Source organism: Chlorocebus sabaeus, chromosome 1 (assembly GCF_047675955.1).
Source record: "Chlorocebus sabaeus isolate Y175 chromosome 1, mChlSab1.0.hap1, whole genome shotgun sequence".
Taxonomy (NCBI): domain Eukaryota; kingdom Metazoa; phylum Chordata; class Mammalia; order Primates; family Cercopithecidae; genus Chlorocebus; species Chlorocebus sabaeus.
The window spans coordinates 58,508,326-58,534,798 of record NC_132904.1 but is presented as its reverse complement, the minus strand read 5'-3'; the positions used below and the strand labels follow the sequence as shown (position 1 = coordinate 58,534,798).

At 48.4% G+C, this 26,473-nt stretch overlaps 1 protein-coding gene across 6 annotated transcripts; it reads right to left on the bottom strand.

The window, feature by feature from the left end:
* Positions 1-1,539: 1,539 nt before the first annotated feature.
* On the bottom strand, positions 1,540-26,473 carry TRIM3 (tripartite motif containing 3). 6 transcript variants are annotated; one of them, XM_073018841.1, is made up of 13 exons: positions 26,282-26,473; positions 20,613-20,707; positions 18,154-18,321; positions 10,947-11,178; positions 10,574-10,725; positions 10,189-10,369; positions 9,185-9,917; positions 8,964-9,067; positions 4,166-4,333; positions 3,786-3,954; positions 3,461-3,531; positions 2,240-2,380; positions 1,540-2,114 (listed from the first exon to the last, which is right to left on the bottom strand). In XM_073018841.1, the coding sequence occupies exons 3-13, from the start codon at positions 18,282-18,284 to the stop codon at positions 1,962-1,964; spliced, it is 2,235 nt and encodes a 744-aa protein (XP_072874942.1). In that variant the 5' UTR covers positions 18,285-18,321; positions 20,613-20,707; positions 26,282-26,473; the 3' UTR covers positions 1,540-1,961. The 6 variants fall into 6 exon arrangements, with proteins under 6 accessions (XP_072874942.1, XP_072874946.1, XP_008006857.2 ...); XM_073018845.1 differs by having other exon boundaries at positions 26,308-26,473; XM_008008666.3 differs by lacking the exon at positions 20,613-20,707.

Below are 26,473 nucleotides of genomic sequence, written 5' to 3'. Positions count from 1 at the left end.
AGCATCACCTGAGAGCTCTCGGGAGGACTCCACTGGTGCTGAGCGACTGATAATTGAGCACACCATCTCTGCTGGCCAGGGCATGGGCTTAGGCAATTCCACTCATAATCAGAGCCAGAAGGGCAGGCTCCATCAGAGCACCTGCACTAAAATCTTCAGGGAGCTCATCTGTCCCTCCACCTATCTATCAGGTTTCTTTCTTTTGTGTGTGTGTGTGTGTGTGTTTTGAGGTAGAGTTTTGCTCTTGTTGCCCAGGCTGGAGTACAGTGGCATGGTCTCAGCTCACTGCAACCTATGCCTCCCAGGTTCAAGCAATTCTCCTGCCTCAGCCTCCCAAGTAGCTGGGATTACAGGCACCCACCACCACGCCTGGCTAATTCTTATATTTTTAGTAGAGACGGGGTTTCACCATGTTGGCCAGGCTGGTCGCCAACTCTTGACCTCAGGTGATCCATCCACTTCGGCCTCCCAGAGTGCTGGGATTACAGGTATGAGCCACTGTGCCTGGCCTATGTATCAGGTTTCAGCTAGTGGGGCAGAGAGGACCAGGGAAGTAAATGCAACCAAGATTTTCATATACTCCAAATGGGACCCCCTTGATCTCTACAAAGCCCCCATGGTCTTAGACAGATCCATGGATAGTCCCTCTTATCCTAGCCCCAGGAATTGTGCTGTGCCAGATAGATGTCTTGATCTTTTCCATGACCTCTCATGATCTACCTTCCCAGATCCAACATTCCCCAAATCTTGTTGAGTGCTTTCTCTGCCAGCCATCATGCCAGGTGCAAGGGGCACAAGGGTGAACAAGGTGCTATAACTTACCAGTTAGGAGTATGACAGCTACAGATTCAAATCTGGGCTCTGCTCTTCATCAACAGTATGACCTATTTCTGTGAGCTTCAGTCTTTTGTAGAGAGAAATCATAGTACCTACTTGCCAAATCATCACTGACTGCTGCTTTCAATTCTCTCCAGAGATGGCAGCAAAACCCTGGCAGACTAGAGCTCAGGAGAGAATGTGAGGACCCTCATTCCACTGCAGGGAAGGGGCGGGCAGCAATCTTGGAAAGGTGAGAAAGCAGATACATCAGGGCTCCAGGGATTCAGGGATGACTTTTAAAATTAGCCATGGAGTCTCCTACACATAGCTACCACCTGGGCTAGCCTCAATTCCCTTGCCCAGACTTGGACTTCAAAGTTGCTTTCATACCCTGAAACTGTTCTCTCTGCACTTACTGGCTGTGTGCTGGGCAGAGGTCATTCCCTCCCCCTACAACCCCACAATTCCTCCCAGCCCCAGGGCAGACAGGCAAAGGACTTGCCTACTTCTGTAGGGCCTGGGGATGGGGATATGGCAGGTGGCTCAGGGTCCCATGGGTTCACCCTTTCTTGCTCCTCTCTATGCAAGTTTCAAAACATCAGGACCTGCTTGGGAAGCTGGGTCCCTTGCCTGCCTGCTTGCCCACCTTTTAGTCCAGAGCTAGTCCCACTATTCCATCTCTTCACTGCAGCCCTGCCCCACAAGAACCCAGCAAAAACATCTTGGTGAAGACATTTATTTAATATGGGGGGGGTGGGGTATTGCTGTCTCTGTCAGTGTGTAGAGGGTGGTAGGGAGACAACTAGAGGGACTTCTGTCCTGGAGTAGGAGGCTGTTCTGGCCCCAGGCTGGGGGATGGGGAGCAGACTGAGAGGGGAGGGGAGGTGTGTAAGAAAGGTAGGGTGAAGCTCTGCACACATCCCCGGGACTACAGTCCCGGCTCACCCAGTCACCAAAGCAAGAACCGAATAAATAAAGTGCAACCGTGGGGCTGGGGGTAGGAGAGGGAGGGCACCGGGCGCACCCACGCCCACAGCCCACATTCAGTGCTGCCAGGTCTGGCCCACCTCCCAGCCAGACCCTCTTTTGTCCAATCACCCCAATGTCTGTCCCTCCACAAGCCAGGCAGGGCCTCTGTGCATCTACTGGAGGTAGCGATAGGCTTTAAAGCAGTGGTTGCCAGCATCAGCCACCACCACGTGGCCATCCGAGGTCAGTGCCAGGCCCTGTGGACCATACAGTGGTTCTGCAGATGTGTTGATATAGGACAGGAAGGAGCCAGAGCTGTCGAATACCTGGGGAAGGAGTGGAGAACGGAGGGAGAGGCAAGATCAGGCAGATGAGAGTCTGTTTTGGGGGAATGGGCATATGGGACACAGCAGGAAACCTCCCCCTCATGTCATTCCCAGGCCTTACTCACCTGGATGCGGCTGTTGCCCCAGTCAGCCACAATGATGTTTCCATTGGAGTCCACAGCTACTCCTGTGGGGGCGTTGAACTGCCCATTGCCTTCGCCATGGGAGCCAAACTTGAAGAGGAACTCTCCATCGGCACTGTACACCTGGTGGGGGAAGGGGCTAGGGACTGGGGACCTGGCCTCAGGCCTTGGAGGAGGACAGGGTGAAGCCCCAGGGCTGAGGACCCCCACCCAGATCTACAGCTACAGCCCAAATCTGCTTCATAGGCTTCACATCCATGTGCCCTACTGCCTACTGGACAACTCTTGCTGATGTCTGTTGGGAATATCAAATCTAACAGCTCATTTTCTCTGGGAAATCAGTTCTCTCAGTTCTCTATCTCAATGACTGGTGCCACTCAGCTGGCCATGAGTCACTCTTGACTCCAATTTCCTCTCTGCTTGATAAGCCAATGAATTAACACAACCCTTAATTCCATCTCAAATCCCTCTCTCAAATCTACACCCTACGCATACACTGTCACGTCTTTCTCATGGTCCAGGCTCACATCATTTCTCATCTGGATCACTGCAAAAGATTGATCTTCCTGCCTCAGTCTTGCCTCAGCCTGAGTGATCTAAGACACCCAGGACTGCATCACTCCCCTGCCTGCAATACTGTGACTCCCCATAGCTCTTGGGAGGAAAGCAAGCCCCTTAAGGGGGCACACAAGCCTCACCCTCAGCTTTCACGGTCCGCTCCTCAAGTTGAGTCTGAACTACTTGTGATTTCTCAAACACACTATCAAGGTTCCCACCTCCATTCTTGGCTCTTCCTGTGTCTCAAACACTCTCGTCCTCCTCTGCCTTCCATTTAATTCCCACTTGTGCTTGAGGTCCTCCTCAGATAGTCTTTCCTGAATCATACATTTCAGTATCCCTTCCCACAGTTCCCTGTACCTTCCTATCACAGAATCTATTACATCATATTGTAACTTTTTGGTTACCTTTTTCTCTTCCCTACTAGACTATACTCAAGAAGACACAGAATACATTTGCTTTGTGCATCACTGTATCTCCAGCTTCTAGCATACTGCCTGGGACAAAGCAGCCATGCCATAAATGTGTAAATGTGTATTGTTTGAGTGAATGATCTCAAGGGGAAAAGGAGGAGGTAAAATAGGAGTCTTGTGGAAGAGAAAAGGATGTTGGGACAGTGGTCACAGAGGGAGGGAGGACACTGACCTTCACTGAATGGTTATGGAAGTCCGTTACTACAATCTCATTCTTGTTGTTCACAGCCACAAAATGGGGCCCTGAAAATACAAAGTGGTCTTCAAGGCAGTAAGCTGGGACATTGAGTGGGATGGGGAAGAGTATCTGGGAAGATAAAGCTAGGGTGTTAGGAGAGGGGTGCGGTCTCTAGGACTGAGATGACAGGGCTAAAGTATAGGGAAGTGGGATCTCCAGAGCCAAGATATAAGAGGAGAGGGCCTTTAGAACTGGGGTATCTAGTGGAGGTCTCTGGAACAGGGGTATCAGCATAAATCTTGGAGCTGTCCCCCCATACCTGCAAAGTGGCGGTCAGTGGCCCCACGGCCCCCAAAACGGCCAACCAGTTTGCCATTGGGCTGGAAGGTAAAGACGCAGCAAGACTTGTTGTCGACCACAATGATATGTCCATTCCGGTCTACGGCCACTCCCTTGGGGCCCATGAGGCGGCCAGCTCCAATCTTGGTCTGGAGGAAAAGAATATCCATAAGAGGTTTTATTCTGACTAGTGGGGATAGTAGTCCTAACCCAGCATCAAAGCAGAACCTTGGGCTGGGGAAAGAACAGCGAGGAGGAGGAGGTAGGTTTGGATCAGTCCAGACCCTGACCACCAAGAGGCACTAGACTGGTCAGTTCAGCTGGACACCAGGGCAAGTAAAGTGACAGCAGGCCACTCACCTTGAACTTGCCCTCAGGGGAGAAGATGCTGACCCAACGGTTGTCATAGTCTGCCACAATAATGTCTCCATTGGTGTCCACTGCCACACCTGTGGGGCGCTGCAGCTGCCCAGGTGAGCGTCCTCGGACCCCAAAACGGAACTTGAACTGGCCCTCATTGGAGAAAACCTGGAGCAGAGGAGCAAGGGAAGGGAGCAGGTAGAAGGGGTGACACTGTGGGCACAGACAGAAGGGAGTAGGATCTTGAGGGAGGAGACCCTCCCCCCACCATTTATTCAGTCATTCAACAAGCACTTACTGACAAAAATCAAACATGGCAGCAGGTCTGGGGGAATGCAACAGAGATGTGAATGGGGTTGTGAGAACATGAAGGGATGAAGGGGAATGGTGAGAAAAGGCTCCAAGAGAAGAAGATATCTCAACAAATAGCCTAATAAGGATGCCACATAAACCAAATTCGGCCAGAAAAGGAAAAGGAAAGGCATTCGAGCAGAGTGAGCGGATTGTAAAAGGCACAAAGTCAACTATGGGCACCACTTGAGGACCTGTCCAGTGTGGCTGGACTGCAGGGAGGACCCAGGTGAACAAAAGAAGGAATTATGTTTTATCCTGGGTGTAATGAGGAGTCTCTAAACATTTCCAGGCATAGCAGTGACAAGATCAATTTTGCTTTTAAGAAAGAACATTCTGGCTGTAGGGAGGAGTCAAGCTGCCCAGTCAGAGGCTGTTGCAGTATTCCAGTTGAGAAATGATGATGGCTTGGACCAAGGAAATTGGCTGGAGGAAAGCAGATGGACTCAAGACACATGTAGGAGGTAGACTCATGAGACTTAGTAGCAGACTGGAATGGGGTAGGTGAGAGAGGAGAATGTATACAAGAATTAGTTCATTCAGGCTATGGGGCTGACAAAGAAACCTTCCTCCTAGACAGAGTGAACCTTTCAACCTCTCCCTTCTCCAACCTTCTCCACTTTAGCTGCCCAATACGCTCGGGTCTCCCTGTCCCAAAAGCACCTCCTTTAATCCTCCTTCCCGCTTTGGCTAAGTTTTCTGGCTTTTCCTTCATAGTCAAAACATTACTCACTACGTAAGTCTCATACGCTCTGCTTTGTTATAGGCTCTGGGGACACAAGATGAACGAGAGCCAGGAGCGGCCTTGGAGAACTCAAGTTCTGGGCATTGGCCTTGCTCTTGGATTCAAACCTGTGCCTTCCTTAATGGACTGGTCTCCCCGTCCCTGCCCCAGCCCAACCCCATCTCTTAGTCCTGCAGGGCTGTTTAAACTGGTACCACCAACATGCGTCCCTTTCTTCTAACGTGGGCCTTCTACTAAGCTCTTCTCTGGCTGACCAGCACAGCTCTTGGGTTCTGCAGTGGTCCCCTGTGGCAGGACAGCACTCATCAGTATGAGAAGGGAGATACCATGAGCTCCACAAGCTAAATAGAAGTGAGGGGGACTAAAAGGTACAGGTTCAGCAGTGAGGTAATGCCCCTCCAGTTTGAGCAGCTCAGGTTCTGGCCCAATACTGATGAGGCTTTGGGATGTCTTGTTCTTCCAGTCCAATTCTATCCCACCCCTGACACCTGGCCAACTCTTACTCATCTTTCCATTCTTAGAATTTCCAGGTCACTTGTTCAGAGAAGACTTTAATGACCACCCTCACCCTACCAAATCAATATGCACACATCAACTTAGGTCACCAGGATATATGCTTTACAGCTCTCTTCATAATAATTATCATTTTGCAGCTAAATAACTGTTAAATATCAGTGTCCCCTTCTAAGGATGTAAGCCTCGCATGGCATAGGGACTGCATCTGTTTTGTTTGCTGCTGCATTTGCATCACTGATATGGCATTTGGCACATAGTAGACATTCAACAAATGAATGAACTCCCCAGCTCAATCTCAGACCTGAACTGGACATCTCCACTTGAATGCTGCATAGCTATCTCAAACATCTGCAAAAGCAAATTCATCAACTTAAACCTGGGCCTGCTCCTGAACCGCAACACCATCTACCCAGTCCACAAAGTCCTGCCATTCTTGACATTTGACGACTCAGCAAAATCTGCCATTCTTGCTTCCTTAATATCTCTAGAATCTGCTGGTGTCCTAGTTTGGTCCTTAACATCTCTCTCCTATACCATGGTATCTGAAAGTAGATCCCTGACTTCAGGGATCTCACAGTCTAGTGGGGGAGAAAGACTTAAACCAAAATAAAACAAAACAAAACCAGACAAAAACAAAAACAAACCAGTGATTCCAGTAAAGTAGGAAAAGTACAGCAGCAAAAGTCTGAGGGAACTGAGAAGAGTGTGATTTAACATTCTGCCTAAGGGAATGAGGGAATTTTCACAGAAGAGCTGATAAAACTGGGAGCTTACACAATTACACAAGGACACAATATATACAAATCAAATCATTCACTCAGAATCACAAAATGTTTTTTGTCTTCTGTCAGCTGATGCTGGTTCCACTCAATGAGGGGGTCTGCCTCATCCTCCAACATAGAAGGGTCCAAAAGAGAAAACGGTCATGTCGTGAGGATCCCAATCCCCATGTACTGAGAGGAGGGGGGGCGGGGGTCAGACCTCATCAGGGAGCCCAGCCCATGCCAGCCCTAAGGACTCCAGAGTAAGAGAAGCAGAAACTCAACTTAGAAATCTGAGCCAGGCTCCTAGCAGTGGCGACACAGAGGACAGGTGGAAGTAGAAGCAAGAGGAGGACTGCCATAGAAGTAGCAGGTGTTTGGAAGACAGTGGAGCTATACCAGGTGTTCCCTCTCGATTCCCCACTCTGAAACAATGGGGAGGCCAGGTGCAGTGGCTCATGCCTGTAATCCCAGCACTTTCAGACACCAAGGCAGGAGGATAGCTTGAGCCTAGGAGCTCCAGATCAGCCCAAACAATATAGTGAGACCCTGTCTCTACTAAAAATAAAAATAAAATAAAATAAATTAGCCAGGTATAGTGGCATGCGCCTATAGTCCCAGCTGCTTGGGAGGCTGAGGTAGGAGGATCGCTTGAGCACAGGAGGTCAAAGCTACAGTGAGCTGTAATCATAGCACTGCACTCTAGCCTGGGCAACAGAGACCCTGTCTCAAACAAACAAACAAACAAACAAAAAATAATGAGGAAGCTCAGCCCCCTCACCAGGACAGACAAAGTGGCACTTATCTGTGCATGTGAGCAGGGAGCACACCTGTGTGTGTGCACAACAAAGAAGGGGTCCCATATCTCAACTTTTATGCCAGGAAGCATTCCCAGCCTAGGGAGTTGGAAAGGAGCTGGAAGGTGTCACTGAGTAGGGACTCAGCACCACCTCATTACTCCCCTGCAATCCCCTCCTCACTATTCAGGCTGGACCCAAATGCCTTTTGTGCTGCACAGGGCCTCTCCATTCCTCTGCTCTTAGAAATAGGGTAGGAGTAAAGGCAGACTGGACAGAACTGGGAATATGGCCACAGAAGAGTCCCTGGCACTTTTAGACTGTTAGGTGAAAAGCAGGGGTCAGGGAGTAGCCATCACTGAGGGAAAGGACCTTAGCACAGCTGGATCAGTGATATGAGTACTCAAGCAGGGTCAGAAAGTTTAAACGTATAGGTGTTGAGAAGTAAGGATTTTCAGCGAAAAGTTTTGCTACCCAGTAAAATGTTTCGAAGAAGTAAAGTGCATGGTAGTTAGAAACAATCCCCTGTAGGATAAAATAAAAATTCCACACTCCATCTCCAAAACCATTTACAATCTGACCTCAGCTACCCCCGGCTTCTAATAGTAATCTACCTCCAAGCCTGCTGGGCGCCTTCCAGTTCCCTGAACCACCTCCTCCAGCTCTTTCCCACCTGCTTGCCTTTGTTTACAGCCTCCACCTAGATGATGATATTTTTAACAATAGCTAACATCAGAAGTTTCACTAGATGTCAAGTACAGTATATCATTTAACACTCCCCACAACTCTATCAGATATACTTTTCCTAATTTTACACATGAGTTAACTGAAGCTCAAAGAGGTCATGTGACTTGTTAGTATGTGACACAGCTAGATTTCAAGCTCAGGTGTCTGGTTTCAGAACCTGAGCTTTTAACTGCTCTGCTGTGTCAACTACCCTGGTACCCACTGTACTAGGCTCTGAGTTTTTACTACAAGAAACAGAGAGAAAAAAAGGCACATTTCTTGGCTTTGAAAAGGAGCTCACAGTGCAGCAGAAACCATGTCCATTCGGTGTGATGTATGCTATAATCAACTGTATGAGGTTATGGGAGAGGCAGTGGGAGGAACACCTGTGAGGTTATGCTACAACTTCTAGCCACTGAAAGATACCCGCTTTGGCCAAGATACCCCCATGTGACTGCAGAGACTCCAGACAGACTACATACATTCAGGAGTCAGGCAAGCATGTTGGAAGACAGCAAGGGAGGGCAGGCCTGCATCCTGGCCACCAGGAGAAAAAAGGAGAAAGTAAGAGGCTCAAGGAGAGGCAGAAGGGAAGGAGGAATGAGCCAGATCTTTGCAGTCCAGGAGCTGACCTGGCCTAAGCCATGGCCTACAAAGTAGAGGCTACAAGCATAGTAAACTCTGGTTTCTGACTGAAGGTGCTGGTTACAGTTGTGGCCTCTGGGAATGGGGTGGCCGGTGGGTGCATAAGGGGTGATCCTTTGATTCACCGCTGTTAAGGAACGGTACTATCTGCAGGGTTCCATCTTTCCAGGAGGTGACCTGTACATTCTATCTTTTCAGGAGGCTGTAGCTTGAAAACCCTTATTTTGGTGGTGGAGTCGAGCGGTAAAGGTGCTTACCTGAATACACTGGTTGTTGCTATCTGCTACCACGATGCGGCCGCTGCTGGCTGCGGACACACCTTGTAAATTGGTGAATTCACCTTTCTCCCTTCCACGACTGCCTGTGGGAAGGGATGGGAGGGAAAACAAAAGAATTCACTCAGACGTCATTTTGAACCTCCCCTCCCCACCCACTACCTGAGCCTGGCCCATCTGGCTCTGCCCTGGGCTGTCTGTACCAACACGGAAGACGAGCTCATCCTCAATTGGGTTGTCCTTTCGTTTGCCGCCTGTGCTGTACATGGAACTGGGCCTACGCACTGCCTTTTGGCGCACATGGCTGCCGGGGCCGCCAGGGGACTTGACACGGCGCTTCACATCGTCGGGGGAAGGTGGCAGGTCCCCAGGACGCAGGGCACGCACGCGGAAGGGGCTGCCGCGCACTGGTTGCCCGTAGAGCAGCACTGAGAGGAGCAGCTCGCCTTCCGTGCGCGCTGTGTACACTAGCTCATATGTGCCATTCTTGTGGTCCACCACTGGCACCGGAAGGCGCGTGCCGTCCGGACCGGTGATCTCTGCGCGCAGCTCAGCGCTGCCTGTGCGCACCAACCGCCCGTCCTTGTCTTTGGTAGTGACAGTGAGCGAGGCAGGCTGGCCCACTAGCGCCTGGCGCAGGCCCTCTCCGGTGGCCACCGTCTCGTGTGCAGTGGCGCTCGTGGTGAGCAGTGCGCCCAGATTGAGCACGGATCGCCGCAGCCCGTCCACCTCAAGGACCAGTTCCAGCTGTGCATTCTCGTGTGGCCGCTCCGGGAAGGCCTGTGCCGCCAATGCCGCCAGCCGCTCTCTCATGTGCTTGCGCACCAGCAACACCTCCGGGGCGGAGCCCAGGCGCAGTGCCTGCTCTGCGAAGCTGCAGCTACTGCCGATGTGTTCCTGACCCTGGCGCAGAGTGTCCAGCTGGGTTTGCAACACCTGAGGAGGAGTAGAGGGAGGAGTGGGTGAGCAGACAGGCACAAGGGGAGTCTCTGTGATTACTGAAGTTGTAGCACTGTGGCATAAAAGAAATACAAGAGGGTGCCTGTGGACAGAGGACATAGATGCCCATAGCACCTACTGAGGGCATGTGAGGAGGCAGAATATCTAGGCTGGGGAATGGGGAGCTGGTGTGGAAGACAGAGGAACAATGGAGGCAATAAAACCATCACAAAGGACGATGGTAGGAAAGGGTGAACACAAGACACACCTTCTGTTTGGCCCCACAGATGGTCTCCAGATCTCTGACCAGAGCCTGCTTGCGCTGCTGCAGTGCTTGCTCCAGGTCTTCGAAGGCTGCACTGATCTGGGCCAGGGCCTCTGCCTTGCGCTCCTGCAGCTGCTGGCTGATGCCCCCAACTAAGGCAATTGCTGCAGACAGCTGTGGCAATCTGGAGGGGGAACATCTCATGCCAGAGTTGCTGAGGGTGGCTTTGCAGAAGTTTCCCTTCTCCCTGGGGACCCTATTGCTGCCCTCGTGGAGATCTCCTTCCTGAGACCTCCCTAAGACTTCTGTCTGCCCTTCCCAGACCCTTTATTCCCCTCCCACACCATCCCTGTGGCCCCACCAGCCCAGGACCCTGCCCAGTGCCTACCGGCCACGCACAGCCTCAAGCTGGCGCTGCAGGGCTGCCTTGTGCTGCTCCACCACATCCCTCAGCAGCACTGTGCCATGCTCACGATGCTCCCCGGCACGGCACTCACCACACATGGCCGTCTCACAGGCCTCACAGTAAAACTCCATCGTCTGTGGTACAAGGACTCCAGTTGGGTAATGGCTAGACATCACACTTCTTTGTCCCCTCCCCTCCCCACCTGCCCTCCCTGCCCCTTACTTTCTAAGTGCACCCCCTACCTGGACCACTCATCCAGAGCAGTACCCTTTCACCCAGCCACTCGGCACCCCCCAATGCCTCTCCTCTCCTCCCACCCCAAGTCCCGGCCTCACTGGGCCTCGCTTGGGCCCACCTTGCCTTCATGGTTGGGGCAGGAGAGAGGGCGGCCAGCCACTGCACTGAGGGGGTGGGGATCCTCCGGGTCGTGGGCCCCATCAGATGCCTGCTGCATTGCCTCCATGAGGCTACTGATGAAGAAGTTGTTCTGCAGTGCCGAGACACCCTGCTCTGGGAGGATGGACGTCTGCCGGCATACTGGACAGGATAGCGTCAGGCTCTGGGCAGGGATATAGTTTTGGAGACACCTGTCCAGGAAGAAGGAGAGTCGAAGACCAGAGTGAATGGGGTAGCATAAATGCACCCTTCCTTATACTTCCCATGGGTGCCGACCCCTTCCCTCACAGATGTGCCATTACACTTCATTTTAAAACCTCTCTGCTTGATACATCTCATCTGCCAGCAGGTATAATGGCCTTGCCTCTTACAACTGAGGAACACATCCCTGACCCCTCTCAGAAGAGCAGACTATCCACATTCCTCACAGTGTGCACACAGGCTCACCTTTCACAGGTGTTCACAAATGTTTCTCATAGGAATGTGCAACTAGGCACCCCCTGCCCAACTTCTTTTACTCATTAAACATTTACTATCTACTCTTGCCAAATTTATGCCAAGCTCTGGGGACAAAAAGATAAAGCACATTGCCTACCCTTAAAATACTTCCCATCTACAGAGAAAAAAGTCACAGGAATAGTACAGAAGTAAATAGCATGATGACTAAGGGAATGGGTCCTGGAGCTAGGCTGCCCAGGGCAACACCCCGTCGGTCACCTGTTATACTGTGTGACCCCTGACAAGTTACATAACTTTGGCAAGTGAAGGACTCTTCCTTTGTAAGATGGAGAAATACAGACTTCACGGAGTGTTAGAGGATTACATGTAAAGTATGTATTTATATTTGAAGAGAATTAAATGTAAAATGCCTGATTCACAATAGCACTATATATGGTAGGCTACTTGTATTACTTATTGTTAATATAAGGAATGACAGATACAGTGATAAGGAAATGCATCTGGCTCAGGTAGGTGGAGAGGGTGTCCAGGAAAGTCTTCAGAGAAGTTGATGTAAACTAAATCTTCAAGGATAAATAGTTGTTAGCCTGACCAAAGAAAGGTGCAGGCAGAGGGGGAAGGGTAGTCCAGATACAGAAGGCAGCAAGAAGCAGCATAGTATGAATAGGGAACTATGAGCAGTTTGATGTGGCTGGCTAGAGACAAAATCCAAGGCAAGGAATGGTGAGAGAAATCAAGGAGCTTAGAAGTTATCCCACCAGCAATAGGAAGCTGCCAGAGAGTGGTATAGCCAGGTATACATTTTACCAAGCTCCTCTTCACCACCTCTGTGTGGAGAGTGAATTTAAAGGGAATGAGACAGCAGATGGGGTGGAGGGGGGCAGGGGGGAGGGCGGCGAGGGCAGTGGCATCAGCTAGTTACCATTTATTAAGTGCATATATGCCAGGTGCCATGCTTTCTGATTTGTGTTTCTGTTAGCAGGAGGAAGGGCAAGTGGCCCAAGGTAACAACAGCAGTGGGTGCTAAAGCCTGTCTTCAAATGCAAAGTATGTGTTTAACAAGTATACTTTTATGATAATCTAGGCAGGAAGTGAGGAAGACCTGGATTTAGGCAGTAGTAATGTAGACTATGAGGTGCAAACAAATTTGAGAAGTGTTTAAGAAGGAGGGAAGGTAGGAGGTGTTTTCTGATTAGATATGGGGAAAAGGGAGGTGATGAGTCTTCATTGACTTCCAGCTTCCTAGCTTAGATAACTGAGTGGATAGTGGTGACATTCACTAAGATGAGAAACATAGAAAGAGGAGTAGCTATAGGAAAGTTCAGCCTTGTCCTGGTTGAATTTACTGTAACAATAAACATCCAGGTTGAGGTTACCAGTAGACAGTTAGGAGAATGAAGATTAGAGACAAGAGATGGGCATGCCATCAACATTTAGATGCCTTTGGTAGCACTGGGAGAGGATGAGATCAGCCAAGAAAGCATAGATGGTGATAAGAGAGAGGGACAGAGCACTCAGCAAAAACTGAATGAGGACAACAAAGACCAAGCCGAGAGGCAGGAGGAGCAGCAGTGTTAGAGCAGAAAAGTGAGTGGTACATTTCCAGGAGGGAATGAGTAGTCATCAGTGTCAAAAGCAGCTGAGGAGTTGGGTAAGGTAAGGACAGGAAAATGTCTACTGAATTTGGCAAATGCGAGGGTACTTTGTAGGGAAAACAGGGAGGGAGTGGCAGAAGAAGGAAAGCTTGACTGCTGGAAGTTAAGTGAAAGGGAGCTTGAAAGTTCGAATGAGAAGGAGGTTGAGGAGTTGGATGGTGCTAGAAAGGGACAAGGTGACAAAGGGTTTTTATCTGTTTGGCATGGGAGTTTTGAGCTTGCTTATGAATAGAAGAGTCAGGAGAGAAGGAGTAGGGGAAGAGACTAGAAAACTGAGAGGACAAGATCTTGAGGATTGGGGAGTGCAGAGGATTGGGGAGTGCCTCGGATTGGCCTGAAGAGGAGGACTGGATGTCAGTCTCTGAATGGAGGGAAGGAGGAAAGGAGAGGAGGATGTAGAGGGGTACAGGGGACACAGGAGAGTGAACGATGGAGGATTCAGGGGCCTGATGATGGCTCAGATTAGTCACTGATGGGAGGGCAGAGGACACTTACTAGAACCAGATATGAGAACTGAAGGCAGCTGTATTTGGGGACCTCAAATTTGTGGAGTGAAGATCTGCATTGTGCAAACTCTCCCATATCCTCAATCTCATGCCTTAATGTTTCCTATAACTTAGGATCTTAATTAAAATCTGACAAACACTATGTGCCAGGCATGATTCTAAGTGCTTCACAAGTGTTCACGTATTTAATTTTTTTTTGTTTTTTTGTTTTTTTGGTGTTTTTTTGTTTTGTTTTGTTTTGTTTTTAGATGGAGTCCTGCTCTGTCACCCAGGTGGGAGTGCAGTAGCACAATCTTGGCTCACTGCAACCTCTACCTCCCAGGTTCAAGCTATTCTCTTACCTCAGCCTCCCGAGTAGCTGGGATTATAGGCATATGCCATCATGCCTGGCTAATTTTTGTATTTTTAGTAGAGATGGGGTTTCACCATGTTGGCCAGGCTGGTCTTGAAGTCCTGACCTCAGGTGATCTGCCCATCTCGGCCTCCCAAAGTGCTGGGATTATAGGCGTGAGCCACCATGCCCAGCCTAACTTATTTAACTGTGACTTACTTTTCCCTGCAGTCCTCTCAAATAGAGTGGTTTTTGTCTCATACTCCACACTCCTTAGGGCCAGAAGGTGGGCTTGAGCCCTCCCTCTTCCCAACTGGAACATTTCTAAACTATTCAACTCTAGCTCCTTTGAAGCTCATGCCTTCTATCTATATCACTCCTTGTTATTGTCTCTGCTAACCTAATGGTTGCCCCACCTCCATTTGTGGACATCTTTCTCTTAGCTCACTTTCTTCTTCCATTACCCCCACCACCACTCTGTCATCATTCTCAGTGGCACTAACATCCATCCCCCATTGTGATTTCTTAATTCCTTGACCTTCTCATCCTCAATGATCTTTTCCCCCTTCCCATGCTCCCACTAACACCCATTTCTCATCAACTATCATTGCATTTCAACAATTCCACGCTATTCTTCAGCAGCTTTTTTCCCAGCTCACTGAATCTAGTGTTTCCCCATGCAAAATACCTTCTAATTCAGCAATATCCCTTTCCTATTTGTCAAGTGTACCTGGCTCACGATAGCTTCCTAACTGGTCTCTGTTTCCACTCTTGCTCCTTTATAATCCATTCTCTCCATAATAGCTAGGGTGAACTTTTTACATCAGATTATTTCCCTGTATGGGGGTATGTATATGTATGTGTGTGCGTGTGTGTGTGTGTGTGTGTATATATATATATATTTTTTTAACTCCAATGGTTTCCCATTGCACTTAGAATAAAATCCAAACACTTTCCGAAAACCTACAAGCTCCCCCTTAAACTGCCCTTATTCTCTCCAATTTCACCTCATCCCACTTTCCTCCTCACTTGGCCACACTGGTTTCTTTTCTGGTATCTGAACATGTCCTGTCTACTTCTTCCTCAAGAACTTTGCACAGATTTTTCTATTGCCTGGAAAAATCTGTCTCCTTCTTATCCTCAGAACTCAGGTCAAATGTGACCTCCTCAGAGAAGCCTTCCTTGATGACTATATAGAATAGTTCTTGCCCCAAACACCCCTACTTCTCTCTGTTTATATCCTGCAAAACATTAATACAAGCTGCAGCTCTCGTTTTCTTGATTGCTTACTGTCAGTGACTGCCCACTAGAACATACTCTGAGAGCAGAGACCAAGGGATACAGTGAGAGCTCTGCAGTGAAAACTGGATTCAGACCTCAGCCATTTACTTGCTGTGTAGCCTTGGAAATATTTCTTTTATTTTTTTATTTGTTTATTTATTTAATTTGAGATAGAGCTTCTCTCTGTCACCCAGGCTAGAGTGCAGTGATGTGATCACAGCTCACTGCAGCCTCCACCTCCCAGGCTCAAATGATCCTCCCACCTCAGCCTCCCGAGTAGCTAGGACTACAGGTGCATGCCACCGCACCCAGCTAATTTTTAAATTCTTTTGTAGACACCACATCTCACTATGTTGTTTCCCAGGCTACTCTGGAACTCCTGGGCTCAAGTGAACCTCCCACCTTGGCCTCCCAAAGTGCTGGGATTACAGGCATGAGCAACTGCACCTGGCCAGAGATATTTCTTAATTACCTACTGACTTTGAACCTTAGTTTCCTCCTTTCTAATATGGGGATACCTGGGTGTGGTGGCCTGCACCTGTAATCCCAGCTACTCAGGAGGCTGAGGCAGGAGGATCACTTGAGCCCAGGAGTTCAAGTCCACCTTGGGCAATACAGCAAGATCCTCATCTCTAAAAAAATAAAATTAAATTAAAAAATTAAAACAAGCTGGACGCGGTGGGCCTGTAATCCCAGAACTTTGGGAGGCTGAGGTGGGCGGATCGCAAGGTCAGGAGTTCAAGACCAGCCTGGCCAACATGGTGAAACCCTGTCTCTACTAAAAATACAAAAATTAGCCAGGCATGGTGGCATGTGCCTGTAATCCCAGCTACTTGAGAGGCTGAGGCAGGAGAATCACTTGAAACCGGGAGGCACAGGTTGCAGTGAGCCAAGATGGCACCACTGTACTCCAGCATGGGTGACAGAGAGAGACTATGTCTCAAAAAAAACCAAAAATCAAACAAACAAACAAAATTAAAATAAAATAATAAAATGAAGTTAATAAAGTATCTGTTGCAGGGATTAAGGAAATCAGTATGTATAAATCACTTAGCCAGTCTCTGGCAAACGGTAAGCAATCAATACGTGGTAGCTATTGTTATTAAAATTTCTCAGCCACTGATTTTCTCCAGGAGTGCTCAGTGATCTGGGCACAGGAGAAAGTGCAGAGACATCCAATTTCGGCTCTGATCCAACATTGAGCTTCTATTGCATGGGCTTTGCAAAGGATAAAGATGTGAAAGAACTGCAGGGGAGCCAGTCGGTCAGCCACAGGGTCCAGGATAGGCAGGAAAGAACGGGAGGCCAGCATGCAGTTGGTGACTGGGAAAAGAGGGAGCAGTCAAAGGGGCTAGAAATTTATATTGTATCAAAAGTGGTGTAATGGGAAGTGGGGTAATGGGAGCCAGGAGTGGAACGCTGGAGTTTATGACTACAGATAAGATTCTGGATGAAAAGATTCAGGGCATGGTTGGGAGGGAGTGTTAAGTGAGGTGGAATGGGGAACAACCCTGAAGAAATAGTTAAGAACCAACAGGCACAAGAGGGTGGTTGTCCCCAGGTTGAGAGAAGAACTTGAATGGACAAGAAAACTGAGGCCATTTCCAGTTGATAAAGGAGAGTGGGCAGTGGAGCTGGAATCTCAAAGAGCAGGGCTGGCAGGGAAGCAGTATCCCTGGTGCAGAGCCAGGTTTCAGTTGGGGCAGATGACAGAGGAAAAGTGTGGATAGAGGCAATGGTGAGAAGACCCAGGGACCAGGCCATCCAAGAAAGAACAATGAGAGATGAGGGCCCGAGAGAACACTGTCAAAATACAGATGCGATCACATATAAAACACTGCAAAGGCTTCATGTGGCTCTCAGGGTAAAGGCGAAATTCCCTAACAGGTCTACAAAGCCCTAGGTGGTGTGGCCTCCACCTACCTCTCCAGCTTCATCCCATGCTACTCTCAGTCACACTCACTCTGCTCTAGCCCCACCAGGCTTCCTCGAGGCCTCTTACCTGACATATTTTCTCATGTCACATGGGTTTTTCCAGTGGTCTTCCTTCTGCGCAGAATGCTCTTCCAACTCCCTTTACCTAGTTAACTCCTATTCATTCTCTGAATTGCTCCTCAGGGAAACCTTCCCTGATTCTCCAAACCATAACAGATTCCATATGCCAATCTCTCATAGCTCAGCACTTTATTTGCAGCACTTACTAAAAGTTCTATTTATCTATAATCTGGCTATATGATTATTTGATGACTATCTTTCTCTTTCACTAGACTGTTAGCTCTTTAAGAGTAAGCATTATAGGTGTTGGGTACCTTAAATACCCTACTTGATTGTTACCCATTCTATGCTTGTAACAATGTATCACATGTTCCCTGTAAATATGTAAACTATTGTGTATCCGTTTTTAAAAAGAGTAAAGATCATATCTGTTTTTGCTCATCACTGCATACCCAATGCCTAGGACAGGGTCTGGCACATAGTTGTTCAATAAATGAATATTTGTTAAATGAATAAATGATTGATAGAAGCCTAGAGGCTGGGATGGGTTGCTATTCACTCAGTACCTGAGGACAACAATGAGGACAAGCAGGGAAGCACAGACCTAGCTTCAAATATCCTCCTACTAGTCATAAATTGCTGATGCCAAAGCTGGTTGAGTCTCAACACTGTTTGATTTATCAGGTGGTGTCAAAAGCCGCCTTGAGGTTTGGGAAAGGGCAGAGAAGGCCCTATTCTGGACAGGAACCATGGCCCAGTGTTACAAGCTTATGGTTCTCTCACAGGTTCTTGCCCCCAAAACCTCATTTCCTGCAGGCTGGGGTTCACCTGCTCTCCTCCCAAGTAAGCATGTTGCCCTCACCTACTACAGGTTTACACATGCTCCCTCAGGAGAGCCCACAGGATCCTCATCCCTCCCCAGTACACATATCCCCTCACCTCTCACAGAAGGTGTGCAGGCAAGGAAGAACCTTGGGGCACTGGTACCGATCCAGGCAGATGCTGCATACCAGGAACTGCTTGTCCATCGGCTGGACCTCTGGGCCAGGGCTGTCCTCCCTCTTTGCCATGGCGCCCACAGTTGGCTCCTGCCACTCACACCAGCCTCTGTACAGAGAGATGGTCAGCACCAGGGAATCCAGCACTTCTCCCCACCCAATCCCCGCCACTCAAATCCCCTGCAGAGAACTTGCCCCCACCTCTTCCCTGCTAGGGGCAAGACAGGGCAGTGACTGGAAGGATCAGGGTGATGTGACCCCTGAGCCTGGTGTTCTGTTTAACAGCACAGATGTAGGATTAGACTGGGTTTCAAACCTGGCTCAGTCTCTCACCAGCTGTGTGAGCTTGGACAATTCATATAACTTATCTGAGCCTCAGTGTCTTAATTTGTAATTACAAGAATAATAATTTGAAAGTGTGACATAGTGTATATTGAGTGCATGGTACACAGATGTCCATTTTCACTGACACACTTACCCTTCATCTCCTCTGCCTCCCCCAAATCCTCCTCCAAGAGACCTGAATGGAGTGTCTCCCTTTGACTACCTGTAGCTCTTCCAATTATCCCCTGACCCACTTCTTAGCACAACTACCTGAAACTGCACTCTTTTTCACACCCAGTTAGTATCAAGTTCAGGACTGCTCCCTGAATATCTTAAACCACTCTCCAATCCCACAGCTACTCCCCCGCTCCAATTCAGGCGACCATCAGTTCTCTCCTGGAATACAGCAATAGCCTCTTAACTGGTGTTCTTGTCTCCTCACTGACACCTTTCCATCTATCTTCCTCGCAGCCAGAATGAAGTTTTTAAAACACAGATTTGATCTTGTCACTACTCTGTTTAAATTCCTTCAATGGTTCTCCATTGTCCAAAGTCCTTAAATTGGCCAGTGAGGCTTAACTTTGCCCCATACCTTTTCTACAACCTCATGTCTCATGAGTCTATGATCAATCATTCTTGCTGGTTTTTTGTTTTGTTTTGATTTTTTTGTTTGTTTGTTTTCCCAGTTCCTGGAAAACTCCTTGTTCTCTTTTGCTTCTGGGAGATCACCCATTCGTTCTGTCCTGAGATCCTCCTCCTGGCCCCTTTTCCTGGCTGATGTGACACCTACGCATCTTTCACATCCCCATATAAATGTCACCTTCTTTAGAAGACCTTCCATGACTACCCAGAGTCTGGCTTGGGTGCTCTACCTCTGTGTTCCTCAGCACCCTGTATTTACTCCATCCTAACTCTTAAAAGCTATGCTGTGATTTTCTTGTTACTTCTCTGCTTTCTCCACTCCATGCAGTGTTCTTGAGGGTAGGCATTTTATTTATGTATTTACATTTTATTTTATGTTTTCATTCTTAGCACTTAGCACAGAGTCTGACATAAAGATTGACCTATACTTATTGAACTGATTTCAGGAATTCAATAAATATTTACTGCCTACTTTGCACAGGTGTTAGGAATGGAATGATAAAACAGATATGGTCACTGTCCCTGTGGTGGGGAGGTGGTGGCAGATATTCTAAAAGTAAACAATGGTGGCAGGGAAGTGATATAAAGAAAAAATGGATGCTGTGAGAAAGAACACTTTTGATTGGGTCACCAGGGAAGGCTCTCCAAGGAGGTAACTTTTAAGCAGAATTCTGGGTGGATGGGAGAAAAATGGTATGGGTGAGAGTGAGAAACAACAGGGAATCAGGAAGGGAAATCATTCTAGGCTCATCACTGCATACCCAATGCCTAGGACAGGGTCCTATAAATAAAAAGCTTCTTTTATTGGAGCCAAGTCAATAAAAGCTAGAGGTGAGTTTGGGAAGATAGGTGGAGATGAGATCATGAAGGACCTTATAACCGCCATTAAGAATGTGATTTTGGCTGGGTGCAGTGGCTCATGCCTGTAATACTAGCACTTTCAGAGGCCAAGGCAGGAAGATCGTTGAGCCCAGGAATTGGAGACCAGCCTGGGCAACATAATGAGACCAATATCTACAAAAAAATTAAAAATTATCTGGGCATGGTGGTACACACCTGTAGTCCCAGCTACTTGGGAGGCTGAGCTGGGAGGATTGCTTGAGCCCAGGAGGTAGAGGCTGCAGTGAGCCATAATCGTGCCACTGCACTCTAGCCTGGGATGAGACAAAGTGAGATTCTGTCTCAAAAAAAAGTGATTTTATCCTAAGTTGGAGCGGGGGATGATGTGGTTTATAAATCAGTGAAAATAAATTAGAAAGCTACTCTGGCAGCTGTGAGAATTGAAGACAAAGAGAAGCAAGAGTGGAATCAGAGAAACCAGTTAGGAAGCTACCAAAAGTTCTTCGGGTAAGATAATGCAGGGTATCATCTGAGCTACAAGCAAAAAGCTGGACTGATTTGAGAAATATTCATTGGCCAGGCAAGATGGCTCACATCTGTAATCCCAGCACTTTGAGAGGATGAGGAAGAAGGTTCACTTGAGCTCAGGAGTTCGAGATCAGTCTGGGCAACATAATGAGACTCCATCTCTATAAAAATAAAATAAATAAAAGAGAAATCAAAAGGACATCAAGACGAACTGGGTGTGAGAGGGATGTCAATTATGACTCCTAGCTTTCTCATTTTAGCAAATGATGGGCCATGAATGGAGACAGTGAGAGCTGAGGTGGAGCTGATTTGGGGCATTCTGTTCTATGTATGGTAAGTACGATGTGTCTCTGTGATGTCCAGGTAAAGCTGTCAAGTGAGAAACAGAATACAGGAGCTCAAAAGTCTGGGCTGGTTACTTATTTGGGATCACTGGCATATAAATGGCACTTACAGCAATGAAAACACATGAGACCACCTAGGGACAGAGGGCAGACAGTGATAAGAAAAGGGCCTGGCACAAGGGAGGGGAGCTAGCAAAGGTGACTGAGAAAGAGAATCCTGAGAAATGGTAGGAAAACCAAGAGAGTGTGAAACCAAAGAAATCAACAGAACAGTGCAAGAAAAAGAAGGGGTGAAATAAGAAACAGACTGAAGAGTGTCCACTAGATTTGGCTGTGGTGGAGTGGCAGGGGTAGAAGCCACATCAGAGTGACTGAAGAGTAAATGGGAGATGAACTTAACACAGCAGATGTAGACAATGCATGGCAGGGATTTGGTCATGAAAGGTGGCAGAACAATAGCTGAATTACTCCAAAATAGGCAGTGACTAGGACCAGGTCACCATTGTCTATGCTGTTAGATGCATTATGAGCCTTTTTCTGAAGACTGTGAATGAGTGAATGAATGAATGAATGCAGGAGGGAGTCTAGATTTGGGGAGGGATAGAAGGGCTGAGTTGCTGTGCCTTTTATTTGTGTAAGAGTGGGCCTGGGTAGAGTGGGAAGGGCATGCCTGAAAGTATCCTCTCCTGATGTGGGCACTGGCATCCTGATGTTCTCTCTACAGTTGTAATGGGTTCTGGAGTCTGAAGACTTAATATCAGGAAAACATAGCAGGAGGGAGGACAGATTGAAGGTTGGCAGAAGGACCAGGAGGCGGGAGGCAAGCTGAAGCTTCTGTCTGGTGAAGGGAAAGGCTGGGAGGAAGAGTGGGAGTGGTCTGCTGGGTCCTGCTGGGGTAGCTGGATGCCAGGCTCCACCTCTCTCCAAGCCTAGGGGCTCTCCCAGACTGTCACACAGGGGCGGGGATTGGGCTACCTCCAAGGACTAATAGCTCCTCCCCACTTCCTCCCCTTCCTGCTTCAGTTCGCCTCCCAGACTTACTGGGCATGCAGCCGCTGAGGCCATACCCCTGCCTGAATCTGAGATTCTCTTCCTCCCGTGGGGTCCTAGCTCTTCCATCCCACTGTGCTCTAGAGATTTGCCCCCAAGATCCTATAGGTGGTGGTTCAAGTGGACTGTTTATCACAGCAGACACTTATAAGGCCTTGGTCTCAGAGCTGGACTTCACTCTCCTTCCTCAGACTGCCTTCTGCTATCCCTGCATTGGTTATTCCCACCATCCTTTATGGCTTAGTTCTCAAGGCACCTCATTCCCTCATTCAGCATTCACTTGATACTGCTGCTAGGCCTGGGGACACAAAGACAAATAGTCACAGCTCAGCCTTCATGGATTCCACAATCTAATAAATAGGTTACTGCAATGCAAAGTGGTGAAGACCATAATGAGGAAGCACCAATTGTTCCAGGAGTACAAAGGTTACCTAACCTAGATCTGGAGCAGGGATGGGTCCAGAGGTTGGAAGCCAACCTTTCTCCTAAAGAAAGTAACTTTAGTAACTCCTAAAGAAAGTTACTTTCTCCTAAAGAAAGGACAGACACTGTGATGGGAGGGCTAAGAAACAAGATGGAGAGGTAGGCAAAAGATACATGATGCAATGCTTTGTTGGGCTTATTAAGGAGTTGAGACTTTACCCTTACCTTCTAGGGGATGAAGGATTTATCCAAAAAGCAAAGGAAAAGCTTGGTAGTGGTGAGGGCTATTATGTATAGAGTGACAAAAGTACATTTTTGGCTGCTGTGTGGAAAATAGTTTAAAGGGCAAGGATGGAAAATTAAGAAACTGCCTTGATTAGGAGAATAGCAAAGAGAGGCCAAGATAAATGAATTTTGCAGGGGGATAGCAACAGAACTTGGTGGCTGAGTATACATATGAAGAGTTAGGGGAGAAGAAGGAATTAACAGACAATTCTTTGGAAACTCAAAGAAGAGCAGTTTGGATGAGAGGATGATAAGTTCAGTGTTTATCTTTTAAGGTTTTTTCATTTTTGTTTTTAAGAGACAGGGTCTTACTCTGTTGTCCAGGCTGGAATGTGGTGTTATGATCATAGCTCACTGCAGCCTCAAACTCCTGGGCTCAACTAATCCTCCTGCCTTGGCCTGCCAAAGTGTGGGGATTGCAGGCATGAGCCACAGCACCCAGCTAGAGTTCAGTGTTTAATGTGATGAATCTGAGGTGCCTATGGGATGTAATTCAAGTGGAGAGGTCCAGTTGGCGGTTGGCAAGATACGCTGAAGCCTAAGAGAGACGTCTGGCCTGGAGACATGAATTTGGATGTTGGTGTAGAGATGGTTCCTGAAGCCATGGAAGTGGATGACATTACCCAGAGAGGGTAAAGTGAGAAAGGAGGGCCTATCACCAAGCCCCAAGGAACCTCAATATTTAAGAGATAGGCCCAGGAAGCAGAGTCTGCAAAGAAGATTGAGAAGGCACAGCCAGAGAAGCAAGAGAATCAGGAAACAGAGATGTCATGAATGCCAAGGAAGAAGAGAACTTCACGAACAAGGGAGTGAAATGCTGCAGAGGTCCCATTATTTAAGCCCCAAAGAGGCTCTCATTAACCTCAGAGCGTGTGGTTTTCAGGGGATGGAGGACAGGAAGCCAGATCCAGGGAGTCAAGCAAGAAGCTGATTGTGAACAAATGAAGACAGCCAGTGCTGACTCCACTAGATCCTGGACATCTGCAAAGCATGTGTTTCAAGGCTTTTCAGTTTCTCCAAATTCTCAAACAGCATTAATTTCCCCCAGGACTTCCTCCTACAATCTCACAGGATTCCCCGTATACATGAATTACACAGCTGTGAATGGAGGTAACCAAGGCATTGTTGAAAATGGATGTGAGAGGCCAGCTAGGCTCACTTGCTTGCTAAAATAACTCACGTCTACTCACTAGCTTCCAGGTTTATCTGATCATTTGAGACCTCAAAAAAATGACAAATGACTGCAGGTTACAGTCTTTGGGCTTTCTCCGAAACAAATGAAGCCTTGGATGAGGCAAAGTCCTTAAAGCCAATGAATCCTTTAAATAAGATTGGCAGGGAAGCAAAGCAATGAAATTCATGGCCATCTCTCCCAACACTGCCAGACTGAGTAAAGTGAATGAACCATTCAATCAGACTTCTCTGGGCACATTGTGGGCCAGGTCCTTCAGCTGAGAAATGGAGACACAAAGCTGAATCAAACACACTCCCTGTCTTTCACAAGTTTTTAGACTAATGTGAGAAACAGAAATGGAAACACGTAACTACAATGTGATAAGTACCATGATATTGACATGTTCAAATTGCTACAGCAGCAAACTGGAGGAAGTATCTAACTCTGAGAGCGGTATAGAATAAAGAAGGCTTCCAGAGGAAGGGGTATTTGAGCTGTCTTGAGGGACAAATAGGACATGGATATGTACATTGGGGAAACAATGAGTAAAGAAACAGAAACAAGAGAAACTAAGAAATATGGACCAGATGGACAGACTGCAAATCTCAAAAAGGCAGAGGTTATACATAATGCTTTTACATCCTAAAAGCATAAAAATAAATAAATCTAAATAAATAAATAAAAGACACTGCCACTCACCTACCCTCACAAACCAGAACTCTGGCAGTCTTATCAATTATGCCTTTTCTTTCACCTTTCAGATACAAGCTATGACTACATCCTCAATTCTGCCTCTGAAAATGTGGCTAGGTTTAAAAAGTAAGGAGATCTAGGATCTAGTCTTGACCCTGTAGCTAACACCACTAACACAAGGTGAAACTCTAGGCAAGTTCTGACCCCATTCCCTTACTTGTAAATTGGGAGAAGAAGGGTGTTTTCTCAAAATTTGAGACTCCCAAGGTTCCCTCTCAAGCCAAGAGTCTCTACAGATCGTACCATGAGCCCATGATTAAATCCCATCTTGTACTACCTCGATGATTTGACTTCTAGTTTTCACTGTTAGGCTAAATGTGTTAGAGGATGGTCTTAGTTCCCTCCCCTCCACACTACCCCCCCCCCACTCCCCACCCTGCCCCCCCGGTAAATAAATGTTTGCTGAGTTTTAAGTCACCTGTGACACTCTACGAATGCTCTCTATTCTAACCATAGGGTTTTTCTGCTTTTTCTGAACCTGGGCTATACTATCTCAACTATGGACTTTTTGCTCAAGTTCTCTCAGCAAGAATGCCATTGTCTCCTAAGTGGCTGTGGCAGTACTTGGCATGCAGGAAGTACTCAGTATATGTTGGTTACAGGAGAGCCCTGTTTACATCTCTGCAGTTCCCTTTCATGACAGAGAGAGATGCAAAAGTAATAGCAGTAACAAGACAGTGAATAAAGTCCCAAGAAGAGAGACCTCTGCTTATATAAGGAAGCTTTTCCACAGCAGAAGGTAGCAAGTGCTCTGTCACTGGAGGCATACAAGCCCAAAGAAGCAGGGCTCCTGTCAGGCCTGCAGCTCTGATTCCAATTCTGCAGCAAATCATCCCCTGCTTAGGGGATGAATGGGCACCAGTGGGCTAGACAGACTGGCCAGGAGAGACCTGTGGTATTTTCTGCACCTGCTCTGACCTCCCAGATGTGATCTTCCTGCTAGGGCCAGTCCTGACTTTCTGTTGTCCACATCAGAGAACCCCCACACCAAGAACAAACCCAGGGCCTGCCCTCAGTCGAACTGACCTCCCTGGGGTGCAGCCTGCCCCTCCAACCTGCAACCATCTGTCCCTGCAGGTTTGCAGCCCAGGATCTGAAGCCAATTCCAGAAGGGAGGAGGTCAGAACCAGGGAGGGGCCTGGGGTCCTCCAGGCAGGGCTCAGGCTACAGGAGAACCAGAGGGGTCCTTTCCCACAAAAAAACAGCCTCCACATGAGGCTTCCTGTCCACAGAGCAGTGCATGGGGAGGAAAGGGTGTCCTCCATCCTGACTGGTGGGCCTGTGGGTGCCAGAGGATGGAAGGGGCGGGGGGGGGATAGGGTGGGGGTGGGGGAGCAAGGGGTGGAGGTGTCTGCACCAGGGAGAAAAGAGCCCTTCAGACAAGCTGGGCCACAATATTTCAGAGTCCCACTCAGCACCCACCACCACCACCACCCTCGGCCGCAGCGTTCAGCACCCTCCGCCAACACACACAAGCTCCCAAACCCCGCGCTCCTCCAAGGAACCATCACCCATCCACCCGCGCCTCCCCGCCTCAAAACAGGGACCTCACGTGAGCAGCCACAGCCCGAAGAATCCCCCTGCTGCTCTCACGGACATGGACACGCCTCACGTGGGCAGAGAGAAGCACAGCTTTTGAAAATCATCCGTGCCCCCACCCACAGACGCTCGGACCCAGACCCGGGCTGACAGGAATACAAACGCACCTTTGGGGCCCGCCCGTCGCACTCACCGCGTTGGAGCAGGATGCGAGGGCAAAGCCTGGACTGCGCCCACTCTGAGGGGCCCGCGGCGCTGCTACTGCTGCCAGCGCCCGTCCGCCCGGCCCTGCCCGCGCCTCAGCCTGTCCCCGCGCCGGCGCCGCCGCCGGACTAGCAGCACAGGCCGGAGGGAGGGGC